Source organism: Schistocerca americana, chromosome 2 (assembly GCF_021461395.2).
Source record: "Schistocerca americana isolate TAMUIC-IGC-003095 chromosome 2, iqSchAmer2.1, whole genome shotgun sequence".
In the NCBI taxonomy this organism is placed as follows: Eukaryota; Metazoa; Arthropoda; class Insecta; order Orthoptera; family Acrididae; genus Schistocerca; species Schistocerca americana.
This window is the reverse complement of record NC_060120.1, coordinates 499,771,174-499,796,713: the sequence shown is the minus strand read 5'-3', so window position 1 is coordinate 499,796,713 and position 25,540 is coordinate 499,771,174. Positions and strand designations below refer to the sequence as shown.

At 42.1% G+C, this 25,540-nt stretch overlaps 1 protein-coding gene across 1 annotated transcript in view; it reads left to right on the top strand.

Annotated features, from left to right (window-relative positions):
* The window catches only part of LOC124594124, a 214,698-nt gene that overhangs the window by 19,748 nt on the left and 169,410 nt on the right, over window positions 1–25,540 (top strand). Inside the window, exon 4 of the mRNA XM_047132481.1 lies at window positions 16,077–16,224. Coding sequence (XP_046988437.1) covers window positions 16,077–16,224 — 148 coding nt within the window. The remainder of the gene's footprint in view (window positions 1–16,076; window positions 16,225–25,540) is intronic.

The following is a 25,540-nucleotide window of genomic DNA, read 5'->3' as shown; positions in this document are numbered from 1 at the left end:
CTCTCATCACCCTTTGGTCTCTGCTATCCATGACCTTCTCTTTGCCCTTGGCCATGACACCTACTCAGTTGTCTTTCTCTGGGTTCCAAGTAATGTGATCATTCCAGGGAATGAACTGGCTGGCCACTTGGCAAGAGAAGGAGATACTTACCCCTCATTCTGTTTCATTGTTCCAGCTGCAGATATGTGGATCTACATAAAATCTCTCTTTGCCCAAAGGCACTCATCCTAATGCTCCTCTCGGAAGGAGTCCATTGTCTTATGTCATCTACGCATTGGTCAAACCAATCTCACCCATTGTTTTCTCCTGTGTAATGAGCCACCCCCACAATGTGGCTATGGAACCAGACTGTTGGTATCACATACATTGGTGGAATGTCCCCTTCTTTTGACCCTTCATATTAAGTATAGTCTTCCAGATTCATTATCTTTGACATTAGCAGATTCATGGATGGTTGAGCTGGTCCTCAGTTTCCCTAAATTTGGTTGCCCGAATGTAGAGGCTTGCCCATTCTCTAAAGCAGGATAGGTGGCGATCTGTGGCAGCTCTGATGACAGAGTACACTGCGTGTGCAGGCACAAGTGTTTTAGAGCACACCATTCAGCACAAACTGTTGAACATGTTGTTCCACAGCAGAGGACCTCTGCGTGTTTCCATGTTGACCTAACAGCATCATCAATTATGATTGTAGTGGGCATGGGATCATCAAGATTGGATGGCAGATCAATGAAATCATGCCACCTGGTCAGATGAATCCCTTTTTTGTTAAACCAGGTTGATGGTCTTGTCCAGATATGCCATCATCCAGGTGAATGGCTACTCAAAACATGCAATGTGCCACAAGTGCAGGCCGGTGGGAGCAGTATTATGTTACGGGGGACATTCACTTGGGCTTCCTTGGGACCTGTGGTCGTAATCAAAGGCATCATGACACCTATGGACTACCCGAACTTTATTAGGGACCACCTGTAACTCCTTATGCTTGATGCATTTTCTAACAGTGATGGCATATTTCAGCAGGATAACTGTCCATGTCACAAGGCCCAATCATGCTGCAATGGTTTGAGGAGCATGATAGTGAACTCATGTTGATGTCTTGGCCATCAAATTCGGCTTATTTGATTTCGATGAAACCCGACGGGGACACTGTCGGGCAGCAGCTGCACATCCACAGATCAACCGCCCATAAATTCTAGGAGTGTGTGACCTGTGCATAGGTGCCACAAACCTGTGGAAACCTATGAAGTACTTGGCAAATCTATTGCAAGCAGAATCACTGCTGAATTGTGTTCCAGAGGGGGGACCAACACATTTTTAATTAGGTGGTCATAATGTTTTGGCTCAGTGTATTTATGGTGATATGGAATCTTTTCTCTCACTTCAGATTTCCCACTATCTTATGAAATGTAATATAATAAAATGTTGCACTGAAAAAAAATTTCAATACAACATTTAAGTTGAATTAATACCATTTTCTACAAGGGCAGTTAATACAAATTAGCTGAAAGCAAGTCAGAAACTATCACAAAATCCATGAATCCAAAACAAGTGGTTGTTCATTCGTTTTTTGTGTAATTGATCAGTCATGCTTTGTACATGTTTATAGCCAGCTTGTTCCTTTATTAAAATTCAGTATTTTTACCCTGCATTTGACGATAATTTTAGTGAACATCATTTTCATTGTCAAGAGGAGACTGTTAGATCTATAGTTTTATAGTTTTTTATGTCTTGTCAGTCTCCACAAACAGAAGGCATTGTGTTGTAGAGAGGCTAAAATATTAAGCTTTTGGACAAAGTCCTTCTGAAATAGAAACACAGGAATTCACTCAAGCACAACCCACACACACGTGGCCACTGTCTCTGGGCACTGGTGGCTGACTAACGTGTGCAGCAATCTGTCAGGGTGGGTGGTGGATGTAAGGAGGAGTCATGGGGTGGGGAGGGGGAAGATGCTGTGCTGCCTGTGGGAGAAATGTGGTGGGGACGGAATAGGGCTGTTAGGTGCAGTGTCAGGAGGCTGTACTGGGGGGGAGGGTGGTTAGGATGAGGGGAAAGTGAGGGGGAGAGATGAGCAGTAGAGAAGGGGAAAATACTAGTAGGAGGATTGGTGGGATAGAAGGATTGTGTAGTGTAGAAGTGGGAGCAGGAAAGGGGATATTGGGAATATGTGGGTGGAGGACACGGACTAGCAAAGGTTGAGGCCGTGGGGTTATGGGAATGAGATATGGAATTCCGAGCTGTGGTTCAGAAAAGTTGTTGTTGGTGGGAAGAACACAAATGGTACAGGCTGTGAATCAGTCATTAAAGTGAAGCACATTATATTGGGCAGCATGTTTAGCAACTTTGTGGTCCAGCTGTTTTTGACTACAGTTTGGCAGTGGCTATTCTTTCGGGCAGACAGCTTGTCATTCCCATATGGAAAGTGGCAAAGTTCTTGCAGCTTAGTTTGCGGATCAGATGACTGCTTTTACAGGTAGCCCTGTTTTTGATTGGGTAGGAGATGCCAGTGACAGGGCTCAAGTAGGTGGTAGTGGGAGGATGTGTGAGACAGGTTTTGGATCTAGGTCTGTTGCAGGGATATGAGTCATGAGGAAAGGGATTTATCTACATCTACATTGATACTCCGCAAGCCACCCAACGGTGTGTGGTGTAGGGCACTTTACATGCCACTGTCATTACCTCCCTTTCCTGTTCCAGTCGCGTATGGTTCGCGGGAAGAACGACTGTCTGAAAGCCTCCGTGCGCACTCTAATCTCTCTAATTTTACATTCGTGATCTCCTCGGGAGGTATAAGTAGGGGGAAGCAATATATTCGATACCTCATCCAGAAACGCACCCTCTCGAAACCTGGCGAGCAAGCTACACCGCGATGCAGAGCGCCTCTCTTGCAGAGTCTGCCACTTGAGTTTGTTAAACATCTCCGTAACGCTATCACGGTTACCAAATAACCCTGTGACGAAACGCGCCGCTCTTCTTTGGATCTTTTCTATCTCCTCCGTCAACCCGATCTGGTACGGATCCCACACTGATGAGCAATACTCAAGTATAGGCCGAACAAGTGCTTTGTAAGCCACCTCCTTTGTTGATGGACTACATTTTCTAAGGACTCTCCCAATGAATCTCAATCTGGTACCCGCCTTACCAACAATTAATTTTATATGATCATTCCACTTCAAATCGTTCCGCACGCATACTCCCAGATATTTTACAGAAGTAACTGCTACCAGTGTTTGTTCCGCTATCATATAATCATACAATAAAGGACCCTTCTTTCTATGTATTCGCAATACATTACATTTGTCTATGTTAAGGGTCAGTTGCCACTCCCTGCACCAAGTGCCTATCCGCTGCAGATCTTCCTGCATTTCGCTACAATTTTCTAATGCTGCAACTTCTCTGTATACTACAGCATCATCCGCGAAAAGCCGCATGGAACTTCCGACACTATCTACTAAGTCATTTATATATATTGTGAAAAGCAATGGTCCCATAACACTCCCCTGTGGCACGCCAGAGGTTACTTTAACGTCTGTAGACGTCTCTCCATTGATAACAACATGCTGTGTTCTGTTTGCTAAAAACTCTTCAATCCAGCCACACAGCTGGTCTGATATTCCGTAGGCTCTTACTTTGTTTATCAGGCGACAGTGCGGAACTGTATCGAACGCCTTCCGGAAGTCAAGAAAGATAGCATCTACCTGGGAGCCTGTATCTAATATTTTCTGGGTCTCATGAACAAATAAGGCGAGCTGGGTCTCACACGATCGCTGTTTCCGGAATCCATGTTGATTCCTACATAGTAGATTCTGGGTTTCCAGAAATGACATGATACGCGAGCAAAAAACATGTTCTAAAATTCTACAAGAGATTGACGTAAGAGATATAGGTCTATAGTTTTGCGCATCTGCTCGACGACCCTTCTTGAAGACTGGGACTATCTGTGCTCTTTTCCAATCATTTGGAACACTCCGTTCCTCTAGAGACTTGCGGTACACGGCTGTTAGAAGGGGGGCAAGTTCTTTCGCGTACTCTGTGTAGAATCTAATTGGTATCCCGTCAGGTCCAGTGGACTTTCCTCTATTGAGTGATTCCAGTTGCTTTTCTATTCCTTGGACACTTATTTCGATGTCAGCCATTTTTTCGTTTGTGCGAGGATTTAGAGAAGGAACTGCAGTGCGGTCTTCCTCTGTGAAACAGCTTTGGAAAAAGGTGTTTAGTATTTCAGCTTTACGCGTGTCATCCTCTGTTTCAATGCCATCATCATCCCGTAGTGTCTGGATATGCTGCTTTGAGCCACTTACTGATTTAACGTAAGACCATAACTTCCTAGGATTTTCTGTCAAGTCGGTACATAGAATTTCACTTTCGAATTCAATGAACGCTTCACGCATAGCCCTCCTTACGCTAACTTTGACATCGTTTAGCTTCTGTTTGTCTGAGAGGTTTTGGCTGCGTTTAAACTTGGAGTGGAGCTCTCTTTGCTTTCGCAGTAGTTTCCTAACTTTGTTGTTGTACCACGGTGGGTTTTTCCCGTCCCTCACAGTTTTACTCGGCACGTACCTGTCTAAAGCGCATTTTACGATTGCCTTGAACTTTTTCCATAAACACTCAACATTGTCAGTGTCAGAACAGAAATTTTCGTTTTGATCTGTTAGGTAGTCTGAAATCTGCCTTCTATTACTCTTGCTAAACAGATAAACCTTCCTCCCTTTTTTTATATTCCTATTAACTTCCATATTCAGGGATGCTGCAACGGCCTTATGATCACTGATTCCCTGTTCTGTACATACAGAGTCGAAAAGTTCGGGTCTGTTTGTTATCAGTAGGTCCAAGATGTTATCTCCACGAGTCGGTTCTCTGTTTAATTGCTCGAGGTAATTTTCGGATAGTGCACTCAGTATAATGTCACTCGATGCTCTGTCCCTACCACCCGTCCTAAACATCTGAGTGTCCCAGTCTATATCTGGTAAATTGAAATCTCCACCTAAGACTATAACATGCTGAGAAAATTTATGTGAAATGTATTCCAAATTTTCTCTCAGTTGTTCTGCCACTAATGCTGCTGAGTCGGGAGGTCGGTAAAAGGAGCCAATTATTAACCTAGTTCGGTTGTTTAGTGTAACCTCCACCCATAATAATTCACAGGAACTATCCACTTCTACCTCACTACAGGATAAACTACTACTAACAGCGACGAACACTCCACCACCGGTTGCATGCAGTCTATCCTTTCTAAACACCGTCTGTACCTTTGTAAAAATTTCGGCAGAATTTATCTCTGGCTTAAGCCAGCTTTCTGTACCTATAACGATTTCAGCTTCGGTGCTTTCTATCAGCGCTTGAAGTTCCAGTACTTTACCAACGCAGCTTCGACAGTTGACAATTACAATACCGATTGCTGCTTGGTCCCCGCATGTCCTGACTTTGCCCCGCACCCGTTGAGGCTGTTGCCCTTTCTGTACTTGCCCAAGGCCATCTAACCTAAAAAACCACCCAGCCCACGCCACACAACCCCTGCTACCCGTGTAGCCGCATGTTGCGTGTAGTGGACTCCTGACCTATCCAGCGGAACCCGAAACCCCACCACCCTATGGCGCAAGTCGAGGAATCTGCAGCCCACACGGTCGCAGAACCGTCTCAGCCTCTGATTCAGACCCTCCACTCGGCTCTGTACCAAAGGTCCGCAGTCAGTCCTGTCGACGATGCTGCAGATGGTGAGCTCTGCTTTCATCCCGCTAGCGAGACTGGCAGTCTTCACCAAATCAGATAGCCGCCGGAAGCCAGAGAGGATTTCCTCCGATCCATAGCGACACACATCATTGGTGCCGACATGAGCGACCACCTGCAGATGGGTGCACCCTGTACCCTTCATGGCATCCGGAAGGACCCTTTCCACACCTGGAATGACTCCCCCCGGTATGCACACGGAGTGCACATTGGTTTTCTTCCCCTCTCTTGCTGCCATTTCCCTAAGGGGCCCCATTACGCGCCTGACGTTGGAGCTCCCAACTACCAGTAAGCCCACCCTCTGCAACTGCCCGGATCTTGCAGACTGAGGGGCAACCTCTGGAACAGGAGAAGCAGCCATGTCAGGCCGAAGATCAGTATCAGCCTGAGACAGAGCCTGAAACCGGTTCGTCAGACAAACTGGAGAGGCTTTCCGTTCAGCCCTCCGGAATGTCTTTCGCCCCCTGCCACACCTTGAAACGACCTCCCACTCTACCACAGGTGAGGGATCAGCCTCAATGCGGGCAGTATCCCGGGCAACCACAGTCGTAGTCCGATCAGGGGATGTGTGGGACGAGCTGGCCGTCCCCGACAAACCCCCATCCGGACCCCCACAGTGATGCCCATTGGCAACAGCCTCAAGCTGTGTGACCGAAGCCAACACTGCCCGAAGCTGGGAGCGAAGGGATGCCAACTCAGCCTGCATCCGAACACAGCAGTTGCAGTCCCTATCCATGCTAAAAACTGTTTTGCAAAGAACGTCTGAACTAATCTACAGAGAGCGCAAACAAATCAACAAAATTTAAACGGTTATTAAAATACAAGATTGCCTAGTAAACGCAGTAATGCTGCTACTTGCGCACTGCTGACACTGCTCGGCGGCGGAAGGAGACTAAGCGGAATTACACTATTCAGGTACTAAAACGCGATGCTACACTCTCAAATACTATAATACGCCCGAAATTTATGAATTAAACAATGCAAGTACCAAAAACACGCAAAGAAATTAAGAATTAAACTATGTAACAAACGAGTGAGCTAGGAGTATACGACTTGCTGCTCAGCTGCTTATCCAACGGCGGCAGGGAGCACACTGACTGACCAACCGACACTGGCCGTTCAAAACAAAAACAGTAGACAAACAACTACGCGAATTTACACTATTCAGGTACTAAAACGCAATGCTACAACTCTCAAATACTATAATATGCCCGAAATTTATGAATTAAACAATGCAAGTACCAAAAACACGCAAAGAAATTAAGAATTAAACTATGTGACAAATGAGTGAGCTAGGAGTATACGACTTGCTGCTGCAGCTGCTTATCCAACGGCGGCAGGGAGCAGGAGAGGAGTAAGGATGGACAAAAGGACATTTGCATAGGTTTTGTGGACAGCGGAATATCACTGTGGGAGGGATGTGGAGGATATTCCTTGTTTCAGAACAGAGGTAATTGAAACTGTGGTGGAGAATGTGATTCAGTTGCTCCACTTCTGGCTGGTACTGAGTCACAAGAGGATTACTCCTTTGTAGCCAGACAGTGGGTATGTGGGAGGTGGTAGGTGACTGGAGAGACAAGGCACAGGAGAGCTGTTTCTGGACAAGGCTGGATGGATAATTTCCATCTGTGAAGGCCTCAGTGAGATCTTTGACGTATTTGGAGAGGTACTGTTCATCACTTCAGATGCAACAGGTACAGGCAGTTAGACTCTAGAGAAAGGGCTATGTAGTGTGGAATGGGTGGCAACTGTTGGAATGGAGGTATTCTCAGTGGTTGGTAGGTTTGATGTGGACAGAGGTACTGATGTAGCCATCGTTGAGGAGGAGATCAAAATTGAGGAAGGTGGTTTTTTGGGTTGAAGGGGACCAGGTGAACTGAATGGCAGAGAAGGTGTTCAGATACTGGAAGAATGTGGATAGGATGTCCTCCCCCCTTAGTCTGTGAGGGGACATTAGGGATGGCTCTTGTAGAGGCCGTGGATAGCGGTAGTCAAAAGTGGGGGTAGGAGGTGAACAGGTTGGAGAGTTTTTTGAAGTGTCAATGTGCATGCAGCTCTAGTTCCTTGAAGACAAGAGTTTCAGAATGGGGCATGGGATACAGGAAATTGGGACTGAAGAGAAGGAGAATTTTATGGTTGAAGAAGAGATATTGCAAGGAGGTTTGGGCATGATTCATATGTTTTTGTGGGACTAAGGTGATGAGGGCTATGGACTGACGAAACCTGAGCAGAATGAGGTCATTGTCAAAGGGTGCATTGTAGCCAGAGATAGGTAATTTGTTGGTCAGGCCATTTGGAGGAATTCCATGAGTTAGGCAACAGTTCAGGAACAGCATGCAGGACTGGGTTCTGGCTAGGGATTGGGAAACTTCTGTGTACTGGCACAGATGGAAGGATCAAAGATCCACAGGGAAGAACAAGAAATTTAAAAATGGATGGAAAAATCACAAAATTGATGAAGTGGATGAAGTACAGGAGAAAAGTGGGGCATATAGCGAAAGACAAAAACAGGCTAATAAAATCTATGTGAAAACATAATGGGGCCAAAGAGAAAAATAAGTAAAAAGATGATAATACTGGGATGCAGGCGACTGGGTGGATATTTGTAAAGAGAGAGGGCAGCAGGTGTAACTGGATTAGGTGAGGTCAACATGTACATGCTGGAATAAGGGAAGAGAGAAGGGGTGGAGGTTGTTAATTGCGGGGTCCAACAAAGTACATGTGACACAAGAAAGGTAGAGAAAAACATGCAAAAATATGTCAGGATGGAGGAGGAAAAGTGATCAGTTTCAAGGTTCAGTAATAATTACATCAGTGGGAAGAATGTGGGACATGAGATGCTACACCTACAGTCCTTGCAGTCACATAACCATGTGTTGTGCGCAGATGAGATTGTTGATACAGGGTAGCTTGGAAATAAGAGTATGTGCAGTTTGGAAGGTGGCAATAAAACACTGGAAAAAAGAGGAAGAAACTGAGTAAAGTAATGCCCTAGAGCAGGGGCGGGTAAACGTTGCACGCGTCTCATGAGCGCACAGCGCTGCACGTGTACTGCTCGCGTGCAGTCGTCCAATGGGGCAGTGGCGACAGCCGGCAGGTTGCGGCAGTGTAGTGCCAGGCTAAGCTGCGGACGTTGATTCAAAGCGACCACTACATAGTGAACGTTGTATCTGAAGTACCGGAAAATGCAGAGTGAATCAAGGAAACGGAGAAGTGGAGATTTGCTATCTTTTAAAAAGGAATGGGAGAATCAATTTTTCTTTGTACAAAAACGTGAAAATTCGAAATGTTTAATATGTGGCAGTATTCTCGCTGGTCAGCGGAAGTTTAGTATTGAACGCCATTATAATAAATTTCACAAGGACGAGTACAATTTATTTTCGGATTCTGAGCAGATGGGGAAATTGACTGAACTTAAGAAGAACGATCTGACGATACTAGATGAATCTGACGTAAGTTGCTGTTGTCATGAGAGATCTGCGACTTTCTTTCGTCGTGTCTCTCATCTAACTGATTTTACATTTTATGGAGCACTGTTTTCAATTTTTCAGGATGACAACAATGATAGCCCAGCGGTACATGCAAGTTATAAGATTGCGTTTAATATTGCGAGAGCTGGAAAACCATTTGCTGAAGGTGAGTTTATAAAGGAGTGCATCAATGATGCTGCCCGCTGAATGCAAATCAGTTTCGAGCTATCACTCTTTCTCGGCGGACTGTAAGTCGTCGTATAAGTGCCATGGCAGGTGACGTTTACCGTCAATTAAGGAGTGCAGTGCAGGTGCTCATTGCATATTCTATCGCACTTGATGAGTCCACAGATATTTCAGACACCACGCAATTAGTGATTTACGTCCGCGGTGTGGACACTGCTCTGCACATAACAGAGGATTTTTTAGATATGATATCTTTAAAAAGCACGACCACCGGCACAGACATCCTAAAAGCCGTTGAAGAAGCTGTCAATTCAGCTGGCTTAAACTGGGAACGTTTGGTGTCAGTGACAACAGACAGAGCACCTGCAATGAAAGGGGAACAAATGGGATTTGTTGGATTACTCAGAAAAAAGCTACAGCGTACAGAAGAATCATTGTACAGCATCCACTGTATTTTGCACCAAGAAGTACTCTGTGCAAAAGCAGCAAAACTGGGGGATGTCATGCAAGTGGTTATTTGGGCAGTTAATTATTTGAGATGCCACGGGCTTACACATAGACAGTTTCACACATACTTAGCTGAAATTGGGGAAGAGTACAGTGACATACCTTACCACAGTGAAGTCCGCTGGCTTAGCCGTGGTAATGTACTCAAAAGATTTTTTGAGCTGAGAATACCAATAAATCAGTTCTTAAAGGACAAAGGAAGATACGACCCCAAGTTAGAAGATCCAGAGTGGTTTGCCGCTCTTGCATTTTTAGTGGACATTACTGGACACATAAATGCACTGAACACAAGTTTACATAGAGAAAATTAGCTAAGTTGTGAAATGGCGGAAAAGGTACAAGCTTTAACTAGCAAGCTTGATCTGTGGGAAAGACAGCTATCGTCAGGGAACACAGTCCATTTCCCTACTCTGTCTACTGTGCAAGAACAGAATTGCAAAGAATATGTTTCCGTACTTAGTGCAATAAAAGAGGAATTTCTCAAGCGATTTGGGGATATATCATATTTATCCCAAGCATTTGAATGGTTCTCAAGACTATTTGCTGTTTCTGTAGATGATATTCATCCCAATTTGCAAATGGAATTAATAGATCTACAGTGTAATTCACGTCTGAGAGACAAGTTCCTTTTGGGAAGATGTGTAATAGACTTTTATCACGACTTTCCACAGCAAGAGTTTGCTCGTCTCCATCGTGAAGCCGCGAAGATAATTTCAGTGTTTGGCTCAACATACGTTTGTGAGAGATTTTTTTCTGTTATGAAAATTAATAAGTCTCAGTTAAGAGCAAACATCAGTGATGAAAATTTATGTAACTGTTTGCGTTTGTCTGTATGTAGAAATTTTGTTCCAGACATTAAACGTATTGCAAACTCCACCTGTGATAATTAAATAAAATGTATCATAGGTAAAAGGCACTCTTTCAAACCATGATTTCTTTCAAGCACTCCTACTAACCTTATTCCTTCATTCAGTAAAGCAAGCTAGGAAAGAAACCGCATTACAGAGGAAGAAGTGGAGAGACGGTATGGTGGGGAGGGGAGAGAAGCGGGTGGCTAGCTTGCCCCTAAGTGCACGCAGAACACCTGTTAACTGCACGCGTGCAAGTGCACCGCACACGTGCAGCATTCCTGCCCGCCCCTGCCCTAGAGAATAGTAACAAAGTGAAATACCACTTTGTTGTGGGATGGAAGGAACTACATAAGGCAAAATCTGTCAATGGAAAGTCCTGGTTGGAATAACAACAATTCACCATAAAGAAAAGGCTTTACATTGCAGACAGGCATGGCAAAAAAGGCTGCAAAGTATTAAACTTCTGGAGAAAACCCTTCTTCCAAAATAGAAAACACACACACACACACACACACACACACACTCACAGTCATAGAAGCACAGTTTATATGCACATGGACACTGTCTGTGGGTGCTGGAGCCTAACTGCAACTACTCTGACTTAAGCAGCAATCTACTGGGGTGGGTGATGAAGGCAAGGAGGCAGTATGGGGCAGGAAGAGGAAGGAAGGATGGTAGGATAGGTCTGGGGGAGGATGCTGTGCTACCTCCTGTGGTAGCATGCAGGTGCATGGTGGAAACAGACTAGAGCTGCTGGTTTCAGTGTCATGAGGCTGTGCGGAGGGTGTTAAAGAAGAGCGAAAAGAGAGAGGGGGAGGAGAGAATACGAGAAGGGGAAAAGACCAGTAGGAGTTTTGGTGGGATAGAAGGTGTGCGTAATGCTGGACTGGGAGCAGGGAAGGGGATAGGTGGATGCAGGATGGGGAAATGGGGTGGGAATGGGGGGATGTTACAGGAATGAAGGACAGGTTTCAGACCTGCACAGTTCAGAAAAGTTATTGCTCATAGGAAGGATCCAAATGGTTCAGGCTTCGAATCAATCGTTAAAGTGAAGCACGTCGTGTTGGGCAGCATTTTCAGCAACTGGGTGGTCCAGCTGTTTCTTATCAACAGTTTGGCGGTGGTCTGTCATGCGGACAGGCAGCTTGTTAGCTGTCATGCCCACGAAGAAAGTGGCACAGTGGTTGCAACTTTGTGGATCACATGGCTGTTTCTACAGGCATCCCTGCCTCTGCTGTGGTAGGAGATGTTTCTCTTTCAAACTGCCCAAAAATTCCTATCTTGGTTTTCAGTAGCATACATAAAAAGTTTGATGATGTTTATCAATTTTCAACTAGTTTCATGGTGAGTTTTCTATTATGTAACTATATACTGGTGAGTTATCTACACATCTCATAGTATAAAATACTTAAAATAACTGAAGTTTCGGTCATTTATCAAGTTTTGTTGGCCCTAAAATATCATTGGTGGGTGTTAGGAGAGAGGGAGAGGCTATACAGCTGACCGTTTAAGGGTTACTTCTTGCTGGTAGCTGGTGACAAGCTTGTAGGGAGCTGTAAGTTGCAGAGAAATGATGCCAGTTCTGCACACAGTGTTTGTTTAGCTGGTTGTCGCAGTGCATATTGGGGCTGCTGCACACTGATGTCATACTGGGATCATCACCAGCCAGAATGTCGAGAGCCTATAAGCACTTCTCCTTATTGTTGTTGTGAGGCTGCTTCTGGATTCCAGTTGCCTCTCTTATTTTGTGTTTGTATATCCATGGCTGAACTGCAAGTACACATGCTTCCTGAGACTTAATAGGCTGCCGACTATCGTGATGGTGCTGCACTAGTGCTGGTCTGTTGTGGTGCCCCATGCCCCAATCAATCATAATGCTCATGTTTCCACAGTGTAGGCAGCACTGCATTGACAGTTTATCTTGTAGACACTTGTGGGGTTGAGGGCTTTTAGCACATCCTTAGTGGAACCTACCTATTCTGGCTCCTGCTGTCACTCCAGAAGACTTATTTGATGCCTCCTCAGCAAAGCACACTGCGCTTTCAACATATCTTGGAGACACCTGTGGTGTCGAGGAGTGTTACTATATCCTTAGTGGAACCTACCAAATTCTGGATCCTGGTGCCACTCCAGAAAACTGATTTGTTGCTTCCTCAGCAAAGCATCTTACCCAATTGATCTCTGATGCACTTGATGTAAGATAAGTGGACAACCAAGAGCTGTGTTTTTATTTAATTTTCCATGTCCAGCTTCCTGTTGAAATTTGTTGCTCTGCTTATGGTTTTACAGCTGTATTAATTGATTCTGAACGTGTTATTCAGCTCTTTCATTTCATATTTGATATTGCTTGTGTTACTGATGTGGTGGGCTTGAACATTCAGTGTTTGTGTACAGAGCACCTTTGAGCTGAATGATGGTAGGATTCAGCACATAGTATTAGTTGGTGTGGTTCTACAGAGATGCCAACTTAAGGGTGCAAGGTACTGTGTGCCCCCACAACCCACTGTTCAAATGTGCATTCCTCACCATCCCTTCCCCCCGCCTCTCCATTGCCCCCCTTTTATGGGGAATCTGTTAAACTTGCATGTACATTGTTGTGTCATTAGGTACCAGGATAATGGCAGTTTGATTAATATGGCACAAAGTTGATAACATCAGTCGTCTGTTAGTCTTACTGTGAATCAGTCAAATTATTGATCAGTCTTTTGTCCCTTAGTGGCCAGTTCAAAATGGATAGGTTTCTGACTAAGAAGAAAAGTGTTAATGCACCAGATGTTAGTGATGGTGAGCCTAATCTTAGTGTTAGTAAAAAACCTTTCCAGAAAAAGATTGCAGCTATCAACCCTCTTGGAACCAACAATATGCACAAATCAATTACAATGAGGTAAAATACATCATTTTTTGAAAAACTGGTTTTTTGGACTGGAAGAAAGGGGTAGAAAAGTTGAAACTGCACCAGGCTGCCATAGAGAAACTGTACTGAAATCAAATCCTTAAAATCAAATATCAATGTATTTACCCAGATTTCAACACAAAAACTGACACAAATGGAGTGAAATCAAGCTCATTCACTAAAAATCGTATCTTTGCTCCCATACTTCGCAGCGCAAGGTCTTGCAATATGAGGGCATACTAATGAGACAAGTAAATTTGTCAACATTATTACATCTTTGATGTGAAGATAACCAGCAACTTATAAGGACATTGACTGTAGGAATACTGATGAAAACAACCTGAACAACCCAGCCAGAACAGAGAACAGGATCTTTCCAGTGGTAGACTTTGTGAAGGTTACAATTAAGAGTCAAAGCAGGACAATGTGAACTTCTGCAGGCCTTTAACTGGCAATACGATGTAATTAAAATCTTGTTACTCATGAGAACCAGTTTAGGGAACTTTAAGCACTACCCCTCAGGACAGAAATTATGAATATTCTTCAACACTTTAGGTATCTATCCCATAGAAATAACACAGAAAAAATTAGGCAGATGATAAAAGGTCCAATTTGCCACACATTTCACAGTGGTTCACAGAGAGTATATATAGATAAAGAAAAGTGTCCACTGGTGAGACTGCATTGTGTGCTTGTGTAGTATAACACTTACTGCTTGCTCGAAGTTTGAATTATAGGGTGAAAAACTACTGGAACTCCAGCCCATTAGTGCAAGAATTCAGCTTAACTAAAGATCTGCTCCAATTCTCAAAGATCCATTAGGCTTTCACTACCAGTAGAACTTACTCTACTAAACCTAAATATACTAGTCTTTACTGGGAGAAAAATCTAATTAGAACATCATGTGTGAGAAATTCACCTTAAAATTGTTTGCAAGGACTTAAGTCACATTTGAAATTACATTTATGAAATGTACTACCCAAATAGCATAAGACAAAATTTGTTTCTTTTTACACTGGACAAATTAAAGCCTATCTGCTACAGTGTGGATTTTAGTAGAAAGACAACATACAACTTTTTTTTTTCTTTGTGAAATCAAGAATATCAGGACCAGACAGATACAGTAATTTTCTAAGAAGAGCTGGAAATTTTGCATTGTAATATCAGTGACAGGACATACCCCAAAATGAAGGGGCAAGCATTATTGATAAATGTTGCAATTCTCTTTGTGTAACTGACACTGTAATGAAGGTGGATTTTGCACAGCCTGCTATAGAACTTCCTCTGGTATAGTGAAACCTGATTAGTATTTGTGTTGCCCTAAACTGAGATTTATTGTGTAGTGCTCAATAACAGTCCACTGTCTTTGTGGCTGTAATCCTCTTCATCACTACAGTGTCCAGAAATGTCAGTCCTATGTGCAACAGTACACAGAGTTCATAGGAACTGCACAAAAACTACCACGAAGCAAACAACACTGCTCACATCCTTTTATGGCCAAGTACCTTTAAGTAATATAAACTAACTGCCAGTTTGAGTTTCTAGAGAATGTGCGAATATTTTCTTTTTCATACTTTATTTTGTAGGACTACCATAATCTTGTTCACTATTATGGAACATATCATCACATTATAATTATAATAATAACAGTAGTTATAATGTGCAGGAAATGGGGGAGGTGGTGGTCAGGGTCTCCCAGAAACCATCCCAGCATTCACCTAGAATTTGTTGGGAAAATAATGGAAAACCCTGATCAGCAATTGAGTAAGCCCTATAAGAATAAATTGAGTATACTAGTACCACAGATACATAGCATAAACCCCTGTCATTAAGAACAATTGTTTTTGCTACTTCTCTGTAAAAATGACAATATTGGCTAGTTACTCAGCTTAGTCTTTCTCCCATGTTGTTTATACAGAATGATCTGTGGAAGCATATTGATATGATCATTTATTTATTAATTCATTGTTTTTCATGGTTTTCTTTCTGGTAAAGGACCTTCAGGATTTTGAAATAAGTCAAAGTTTATAATATAGAAACTAACTCCGTTTGCTTTATTATATATTAACTCTGATGAAATTGATATATTTTATTTGTGCTTACAAGGTATATAAGTGAGAGAGAGAGCATCATTCTAAATCATAAGCTGTGTGTTGGACATTTGAAATATTGCACCCAAACTGTCAATAAAATCAAATCATTTGACAGTAGTTTTTGTGTAAAAAAATATTTTATTCATATTTCTTTTTCCCTTTGCAAAAAGTATGCTATTCAAAAATGTGTCTTGGCAGCTCAGTCAGTAAGGTAATTGCTCATGGATGGCGAGGTTATGTGTTTTGAGTTCCAGTCCAGGAAATAGTTTTAATCTCTTAGGAAGTTTCAGTCAGGAATGGTTTGTTAACTTGGAAATATTGTAGTGATGATTATGTGGCATTTTACAGTACCGAGCACCAGTAATTCGCAGAATATCCATCCGAGAAAAATATTCTCCACAGGCACAACGTAAAGTGTCTGATACTTCAGTACATAACTCTACAGATGTAATACAGTCTAAGAGTCAGGCTCCTAGCACAATGCCATCAAATTCAGGTGAGTTACACATACCAAACTTTATTAAACATTTTCTGTAGGGTTTGCTCTAAAACTGTCATAGAAGATGTTTTACGTATAGGCCTATCTTTAACAAACAACTATAAAATTATGTTGTGCTGCAACTAGCTTCAGCTGTTTTGTCATCATATGGTGGACCTGAACATAATACACAATAAAAGCATACAACTTCTTTCTAAAGGAAAAGACACATTTAATACTGTAATTTTATTACATCATTACATGCTTACTTTAAAGCTTAATATTTTATACACCACATGCCCATTATTGCAAAATACATTGATTATACCAGGGTTGGAACTTAAATAGTGGAAACTATTTATTCACAACTGATACAAAAGAGTTACATGTTTGCACCTGTTACTGCCCCTCAAAGTAGTCACCAGCATTGTGTAGAACCTGTTGCCAGCAATGTGGAAGACGTAGTATACTGTTAGCAGAGCCTGTTCTGTTGATGGTGTGAATGGAGTGGTCTACTGCCTGTCAAATCTCTGGAACAATTCTGAAGTGAATGCCACCGTTAATGCACAGTATTACTGTTTGTTTTTGGAGCATAGCTTGCGACCAGCTTTACGAAAGAAGCAGCAACACTTTCTGCGCAACCCACCCATCATTTTGTACGACAATGCACAGGTGCATACAGCGCAAGCTGTGGCTGCTCCGTTCAGTCGATGGGACTGGGAAGTACTGTACCATCCTCCATACTCCCTGGACTTAAGTCCTCAAGACTTTGATTTGATCTGAAAGATGAAGGAACCATTTCGTGGCATTCACATCAGAACTGTTCCAGAGATTCGACAGGCAGTAGACTGCTCCATACGCATCATCAACAGAACAGGCTCTGCTAATGATATACTATGCCTTCCACATTGCTGGCAACAGGTTCTACACAATGCTGGTGACTACTTTGAAGGACAGTAACAAGTGCAAACATGTAATTCTTTTGTATCAGTTGTATTTAAGTTCCAACCCTCATATAATTAACACTTTGGAAGTAAGTGGAGCTATAAACACAAATATAATACACATCAAGATCATGGTGCCACTTATCAATACAAGTTACTTTATACATTCAGTCACAAACTATCTAGGTTAGGACAGGACACCATTTGGCCCCAAGCACAACTGAATTGGAGTTCAGTAGTTCATCTATTTGTACACCAAACAGGATATATTGAATGACCAATATGTAGCTGACTGGAGCAGTAAAGTTTGTATTTCAATACCAATCTATTTCGTTATATATTACACATAGTTTTAAGGTATAATATACAAGAGTGGTTTGAAAAGTTCTCGGAACAGAATAGAAAAAAGTGCTTACATCACTGAAACTTTTTTTATTTTTCAACGTAGTCTCCTTTTAGATTAATGCACTTGGTCCAATGATGTTCCAGTGCCTTGATCTCATCTCAAAAATGAGTTTCCTCCAGGCCTGCAAAATAGTTGTCAACTCTGGCTATCAGCTCTTCGTTTGAAGAGAATCTTTGTTCACCAAGAAAAATTTTCAGTTCTGGGAAGAGATGGAAGTCTTACAGAGCCATATCAGGTGAATAAGGCAGGTGTGGCAGCAATTCATACCTCATTTCGTGTAATATTGCCGTGGCGATGGCATGCATTTTTGATCCAGCGTCAATAGTCGCGGCACCAATCTTGCAGATAATTTTTTAATTTCTAATTTTTCAGTTAAAATTTGATATACCCTTTCAGATGACATGAATGAGCAGAGTTCCTCAGTATATTCTGGAAATTGACATGAATGTCCTTTGCTTTCATGCCCTTCTTTACGAAGTACTTAATCACTTCTCTAATCTCAATTTTTTCATCTTCGCAAATCACTATGCAAGAACAACAACAGAGCCACATCACCACCACAGCTCTCTTCCAAGAGCACTGACATGGCACGTGTTTACAGCCAACAGTCCAATGAATATCACGTGAACAACGTGTTGCACTAGCACTGACCTGGTGTCGTGATTCCGAGAACTTTTCAAACCAGAACAGAAAAACAGACTTTAATAGCACATCACATAATTTTAATAAAAACAAATAAATAAAGGAAAATGTAAACACAACTTGTGGATTAAGCCTATTCAGACTTTCCAACTTCTATCTACAAGGCATAAGTGATCTATGTACACTGTAAAAGCAGTATATTATAGAATCTGAAAATATTTAGGCTGTAAAAACCTATTAGCCTATTAAAAAACAGCTGCTCAATCATTATAGTAAATGATTAGATTTAAGAGGAATAGTTTCTAGAATTCTCATCTAGAGTTGCCTTGTGATGCATGGTTGTTAGAAAGTCTTTTGCTCCTAGCATTAACAATTCCGTGAGCACTATCTGAGAGTGCCGAACTGTCTGAGAGCAAAAAACTCTTGTGTATCCCAACCCTTAGTATATGTGGTGCACAGTATGTAAACATATTGCATAAGTGCATCTGTGAACATGAGCATAATGTGTTGGTTTATGGTGATATTTTTCATGTGGTATCTACACAGCAGATAAATAAAGAAATAACAAAAATGTGTGAAATCTTATGGGACTTAACTGCTAAGGTCATCAGTCCCTAAACTTTCACACTACTTAACCTAAGTTATCCTAAGGACAAACACACACCCATGCCCGAGGGAGGACTCAAACCTCCGCTGGAACCAGCCACACTGTCCATTAGAAATAACAATGCTTATTTTTTTAATGAAATTAACAATAGACACTGAATTTCAGAGCATTTATTATCATCATCTCGAAATAATTCCATATTGGAGAATGCAGTTTAGGAGTAAGTGAGACAGCTCACCTGTAGTAGTGGTGCTGAGTCAGAGATAGTGCTTGTCTGTAAAGGTGTTAGTGAGATCTTCAGCACAGTGTGCAAAGGCATTCTCATCACTGCAGATAATGCCATCCACAGGTGGCAGGACTGTGTGGGAGCAATTTTTTGATGTCGAAGGGGTGGCAGCTGTCAAACTTGCTTGAGTTCTATGGCTTCTTCCATAGGGATAGGACACATGTGGCAAGGGGTTGTGAGGGGGAGTGGCATAGGTTTGCACCAGGATGTCGTGTAGGTTGAGTGGGTGACAGAATATTATTTCAGAAGAGGCTGGAAGGATCATGGGTAGGATATCCCTCACTTTCGGCATGATGATAGATAATCAAAGCCCCCACCTCTCTCTCTCTCTCTCTCTCTCTCTCTCTCTCTCTCTCTCTCTCTCTCTCTCTCTCTCTCTCTCCTTCCCCCATTCCTTCACCCTCCTCCTCTTCCTACATCTCTTTTGCTCTGCCCTCTGTGGTGTCACCGCCAGACACCACACTTGCTAGGTGGTAGCCTTTAAATCGGCCGCGGTCCGTTAGTATACGTCGGACCCGCGTGTCGCCACTGTCAGTGATTGCAGACCGAGCGGCGCCACACGGCAGGTCTAGAGGGACTTCCTAGCACTCGCCCCAGTTGTACAGCCAACTTTGCTAGCGATGGTTCACTGACAAATTACGCTCTCATTTGCCGAGACGATAGTTAGCATAGCCTTCAGCTACATCATTTGCTATGACCTAGCAAGGTGCCATTATCATGTGCTATTTATCTTGTGATGCATGTACCATCAGACCGATGTTCACCAATTATGGATTAAAGTTAAGTATTCCAGAAGCTACGTACCTTTTTTGCTAGTCTCTATTCCTTTAACTGTTCCAGACCTCATGCCAGCTTGCGTGAGCTTAAACGCGTGCCTTTCGGCTTCCTCTCATAGTGGCTTGGCTGTCTTGCCAAGTCACAACACCCTCTGTAATCTCTTTCTCTTGTTGTGTGGCCATGGGGTCATTTGTCCAAAGACCTGCCTTTTTCCATGTACCTCATCCTAGTGATCTTTCCTACCTCCACCACACATCCATCAGCTCAGGCAACTGCTTTGAGTAATCAAGTACCAGTAATCATATAATCATCTTGCCATGGCCAAGGGAGTGTGCATTTGGGTATCTGTGCAGTTGTGTGTGTGAATGTGTGTACTTTTGTGGGAAAAAGAGTTAGTGCTCGAAAGCTAGTGTGAGTGCTGCATTCTGTCATGTTCTTCTGTGCTCCATACATCAGTCTAGTATAGTTGAGTGGTCGCCTTTCCTTAATTTTACGTACTGCTCCATCCAGGATTTTCCATTATTCTCTTTCCTACTACTCTGCACGTCATACTGTGTTTTACACAGCTGTTGTCACAACATTTGCAGTTGTTTATCCATGCAGATACAGTATCATTTTATTGACACAATTTGCAGGTATGTGACTCATACCTTTGCACATTTTTCGGGTTTTTGCCTGTTGGTCCACATAACTAACTTTTGTAAAATGTTCACTTTAAATAAAAATATTGAAACATTCATTTGTCCCATTTGTGGCATCACAAGAATTCTCACTTTTGACAACAGCCTGAATAACATGCAGGCTGTGAGCCTAATTATGCAACATTGCTACAAGATTTAACTACCAAAAATTTATTGAAGTTTGTTCTCGTAATTCAACTGTATTAGGTGTAGATGTACTACCTAGAGCAACATATGAAAATCTGTGCCAGACCGGTACTCAAATCTGGATTTCCTGCTTATTGCGACCAGTTTCCTTACCATTCAGGCTATCCGAGCATGCTCCCAGGATGGACTCAAACTTCCATGTGTCACACACCTATCTATTACCTCTCGTAGATTATTAAATCACAGTTAAGTTGAATTTCAAGAATAGATTTCAATATTTGAAACAGTAGTTTGTCATCAAATATAAACATAAAAAATTTGTTGGCAGATCCGAACCAATTTTTTGCACTGCTTCATGATTAAAAACCATGTAAATAAGGCTCATCAGGTGATGTTGACCCATAAGAGAGGGCTAAATTTGTCACTACTCCAAAATAAGTAATTGGTCAATATAAACCAAACTGCATTCAGAAAGATTCTTAGATCTACCATTGTTCTGCAGTACATACACTGCTATCAGCCACTACATTGTCTCCAGCTACCTTGTAACAATTTGTGCAAGTAATGTCTACAAAATACGATAACAGTTCAAAGCAGTAGGTAAAAAGTCAAGTGAAAACATCACACTTCAATTTTACACAGAAAAAAATTGTACTTTACCAATTTCATTTACACCTCAGCAAGTCCATTACTTTCATTAAGTAACAACTCCAACCACTTGATTGTTCAGAAAACTTATAGGCATACAACTGAGTGACACCTTCAATGTTGTTTTTGTGGTTTTCAGTGAAATATTGGTTTGATGCAGCACTCAATGTTACTCTGTCCTGTGCAAGCCATTTCATCTCTGAGTAACTACTGGAAAACTACTGCAGCCTATAACCTCCTGAAACTGCTTACTGTATTCTCTTGGCCTCCCTCTATGAATTTGACCCCCCACACTTCCCTCCAGTACTAAATTGGTGATTCCTTGATGCCTCAGAATGTGTCCTACCAACCAATCCCTTCTTCTAGTCAGGTTGTACCACAAATTTCTCTTTTCCTCTGTAGCACCACATCTCAAAAGCTTCTATTCTCTTCTTGTCTAAACTGTTTATCGTCCATGTTTCACTTCTGTACATGGCTACACTCCATACAAGTACTGTATTCAATGTTAACAAATTTCTCTTCTTCAGGAACTCTTTTCATGCCATTACCAGTCTATATTTTAGATCCTCTCTACTTCGACTACCATCAGTACAAAACTCATCTATTACTTTAAGTGTCTCATTTCCTAATCTAATTCCCTCAGCATCACTTGATTTAATTTGACTACATTCCATTATCTTCAATTTGCTTTTGTTAATTTTTATCTTATATTGCCCTTTCAAGACACTGTCCATTCCATTCAACTGCTGTTCCAAGCCTTTGCTGTCTCTGACAGAATGACAATGTCATCGGTGAAACTCAGAGTTTTTATTTCTTCTCTCTGGAGTTTAATTCCTACTCCAAATCTTTCTTTTGTTTCCTTTACTGCTTGCTCAGTATACAGATGGAACAACATCGGGGATGAGCTACAACCCTGTCTCACTCCCCTCTCAACCACTGCATCCCTTTCATCCCCTCGACTCTTGTAACTGCCATCTGGTTTCTGAAAAAATTGTAAATAGCCTTTCGCTCCGTGTGTTTTACCGCTGCCACCTTTAGAATTTGGGAGTATTCCAGTCAGCATTGTCAAAAGCTTCTTCTTAAGTGTTTCTACAGTTCTCTGGAATCCAAGCCAATCTTCCCAGAGGTCAGCTTCTACCAGTTTTTCCATTCTTCTGTAAAGGATTCATGTTAATATTTTGCAACCATGATTTATTAAACTGATAGTTCGGTAATTTTCACACCTGCAGCACCTGCTTTCTTTGGAATTGGGATTACTGTATTCTTCTTGAAGTCTGCAGGTATTTTGCCTGTCTCATACATCTTGCTCCCCAGGTGGAAGTGTTTTGTCATGGCTGGCTGTCTCAAGACTATCAGTAGCTCTAACAGAATGTTGTCTATTCTGGGGGGCCATGTTTCAGTGCTTTGTCAAGTGCTTCATGCAGTGTCATATATCCCAACTCATCTTCATCTACATTCTCTTCCATTTCCATAACACTGCCCACAAGTACATCTCCATTGTACAGACCCCCTATATACTCCTTCCACCTTTCTGTTTTCCCTTCTTTGCTTAGGACTGGTTTTCCATCTGAGCTCTTGATATTCATGCAGGTGGTTCTCTTTGCTCCAAAGGGCTCTTTAATTTTCCTGTAGGCAGTATCTATCTTACGCCTGCTGATATGAGTCTACATCCTTACATTTGTCCTCTAGCCATTTCTGCTTAGCCATTTTGCACTTCCTGTCGATCTCACTTTTTAGACATTTGTATTACCTTTTGATTGTCTCATTTATTCCATTTTTATATTTTCTCCTTACTTTAATTAAATGCAATATCCCTTGTGTTACCCAAGAATTTCTACTAGCCCTTTTCTTTTTACCTACTTGGCCTTCTGCTATCTTCACTATTTTGTCTCTCAAAGCTATGCATTCTTCTTCTACTGTATTCCCTTCCCCCTGAAACACTCGACAACCTCTGGTTCTTTAAGTTTATCCAGGTCTCATGTCCTTAAATTCCCACCTATTTGCGGTTTCTTCAGTTTTAATCTGCAGTTAAAAGCCAATAAATTGTGTCCAGAGTCAACATGACTATTAAATTTTCATCTCCCTTAAATACTGAAAAATTTCTTTTATCATACATTTCCTCAATCTCCTCATCTGCGGAGTCAGTTGGCATATAAGCTTGTACTACTGTGATGGGTGTGGGCTTTGTGTCTGTCTTGGCTACAAGAATGCATTCACTATGCTTTTCATAGTAGCTTACCCGTGTTTGTATTTTGTTATTCATTATTAAACCTACTCCTGCATTACTCGTATTTGATTTTGTATTTACAACCCTGTATTCACCTTACCAGAAGTCCTGTTCCTCCTACCACTGAACTTCACTAATTCCCACTATATCTAACTTTAACCTATCCATCCCACTTTTTAAATTTTCTAAACTAGGGGCCTGATTAAGGGAATTGACATTCCACACTCCGATCCGTAGAATGCCAGTTTTGTTTCTCCCGATAACGACATCCTCCTGAGTAGTCCCTGCCCAGAGATCCGAAAGGGGGACTATTTTACCTCGAGAATATTTTACCCAAGAGGGTGGCATCATCATTTAACAATACAGTAGAGCTGCACACCCTCGTGAAAAATTATGGCTGTAGTTTTCCCGTGCTTTCAGCCATTCGCAGTACCAGCACAGCAAGGCTATTTGGTTGATTTCACAGGGCCAGATCAGTCAATCATCCAGACTATTGCCCCTGCAACTACTGGAAATGCTGCTGTCCCTCTTCAGGAATGGCAGTTTGTCTGGCCTCTCAACACATACCCCTCCATTGTGGTTGCACCTGCAGTACAGCTATCTGTATCGCTGAGGCGTGCAACAATCTCCCTCAGCGGCAAGGTCCATGGTTCATGTGGAGGGGACATCTTCAATAACTGCCAATATTTTGACATGTGAACATCGCTTGTCACAAATGAATCATGAGAGCGCTATTCCGTATTCAAAAAGACAACACACACACACACACACGCGCACACACACACACACACACACACACACACACACACACACACACAGGTAAACAACTAGGGCCACTACACAACCAAAGATGACCAATGTCAGAAGTTTCAATAGTGAATTTTAATTACGAACAGTGTGACTTGGCCTCCTATAAACAGCATTAACTCTATCTCTCTGTTGTTTGACCAGGAACAGAACAAGATTCCAAGCATAATCTAAGGAAAACCTCTGTCTCTAATTAGAAGGTTAGTTCTAATTTAACCTCAACTGCTTACTTAATAATACTACCCCAGTAGATGAAAATTCATGTTAGAATATTGTTACATTCACCAGAATGACCATTGCCAAGGCAATGTTCTACAACACTAGATTTACTCACTTGTTGTAAGTGTGTGTGTGTGTGACGTTTATATTCTATACACCAGTCCTTCACGGTCCTGATGGTCTAATTGATCTATAGCATGCCATAACTTCAATGGATGTGGTAAACAGACTCTAAAATGGTCCTAACCTTAGGTGGTATTCGAGAAACATACTTTTCACTCTGTTTTTGCGTTATATGACCAATACTGTTGGAAATACTATCTGCATAAAACAAAAAAGGCAGTAGACTTTGGTCCACTCAATCAACTCATGGTTGATCAGTAGCACAACAAGTGTATGATCTATCATTCACTGTAACCATTCTGGTGAAAAGTAACAGCATGAGCTTACTCAGCTAACAAACTGTCAAGGTCTGGGATGTAGGCCTTTGAATCAAGGTAGGAAGTGCCCCTTCACACAGTGCTGAATGAGGACAACTTTCTGCCTAAAGAAACAAATGAGTTTGACTTGGCTTTCTATAAATGGTATGTGCCAACATCCACCAGCTTTCCTCCTGACCAACAAGTCAAGAAAGGAAAGGCAGCCAGCCTTTTTCCTGCTCCGTAGTGGAGAGATTATGTGGACAGATTGATTTTAGATAGTCTAAAAATCTGTTTAAGTTCTCACTTACATGCGGCCAGACAAGATTATCATTTACATGTATACAAAGCATACTCATTTCTGTGCTACCAACTCCAGGGCATTTTCCTCAAAATCCTCCATAAACAGATTGGTAGTAATAGATGATTAGGACAACACAACATCCAATCCCTGAGTGGAGAAAAATCTCTGACCCAGCCGGAAATCGAACCCAGGCTCTTAGGAATGACATTCTGTCATGCTGA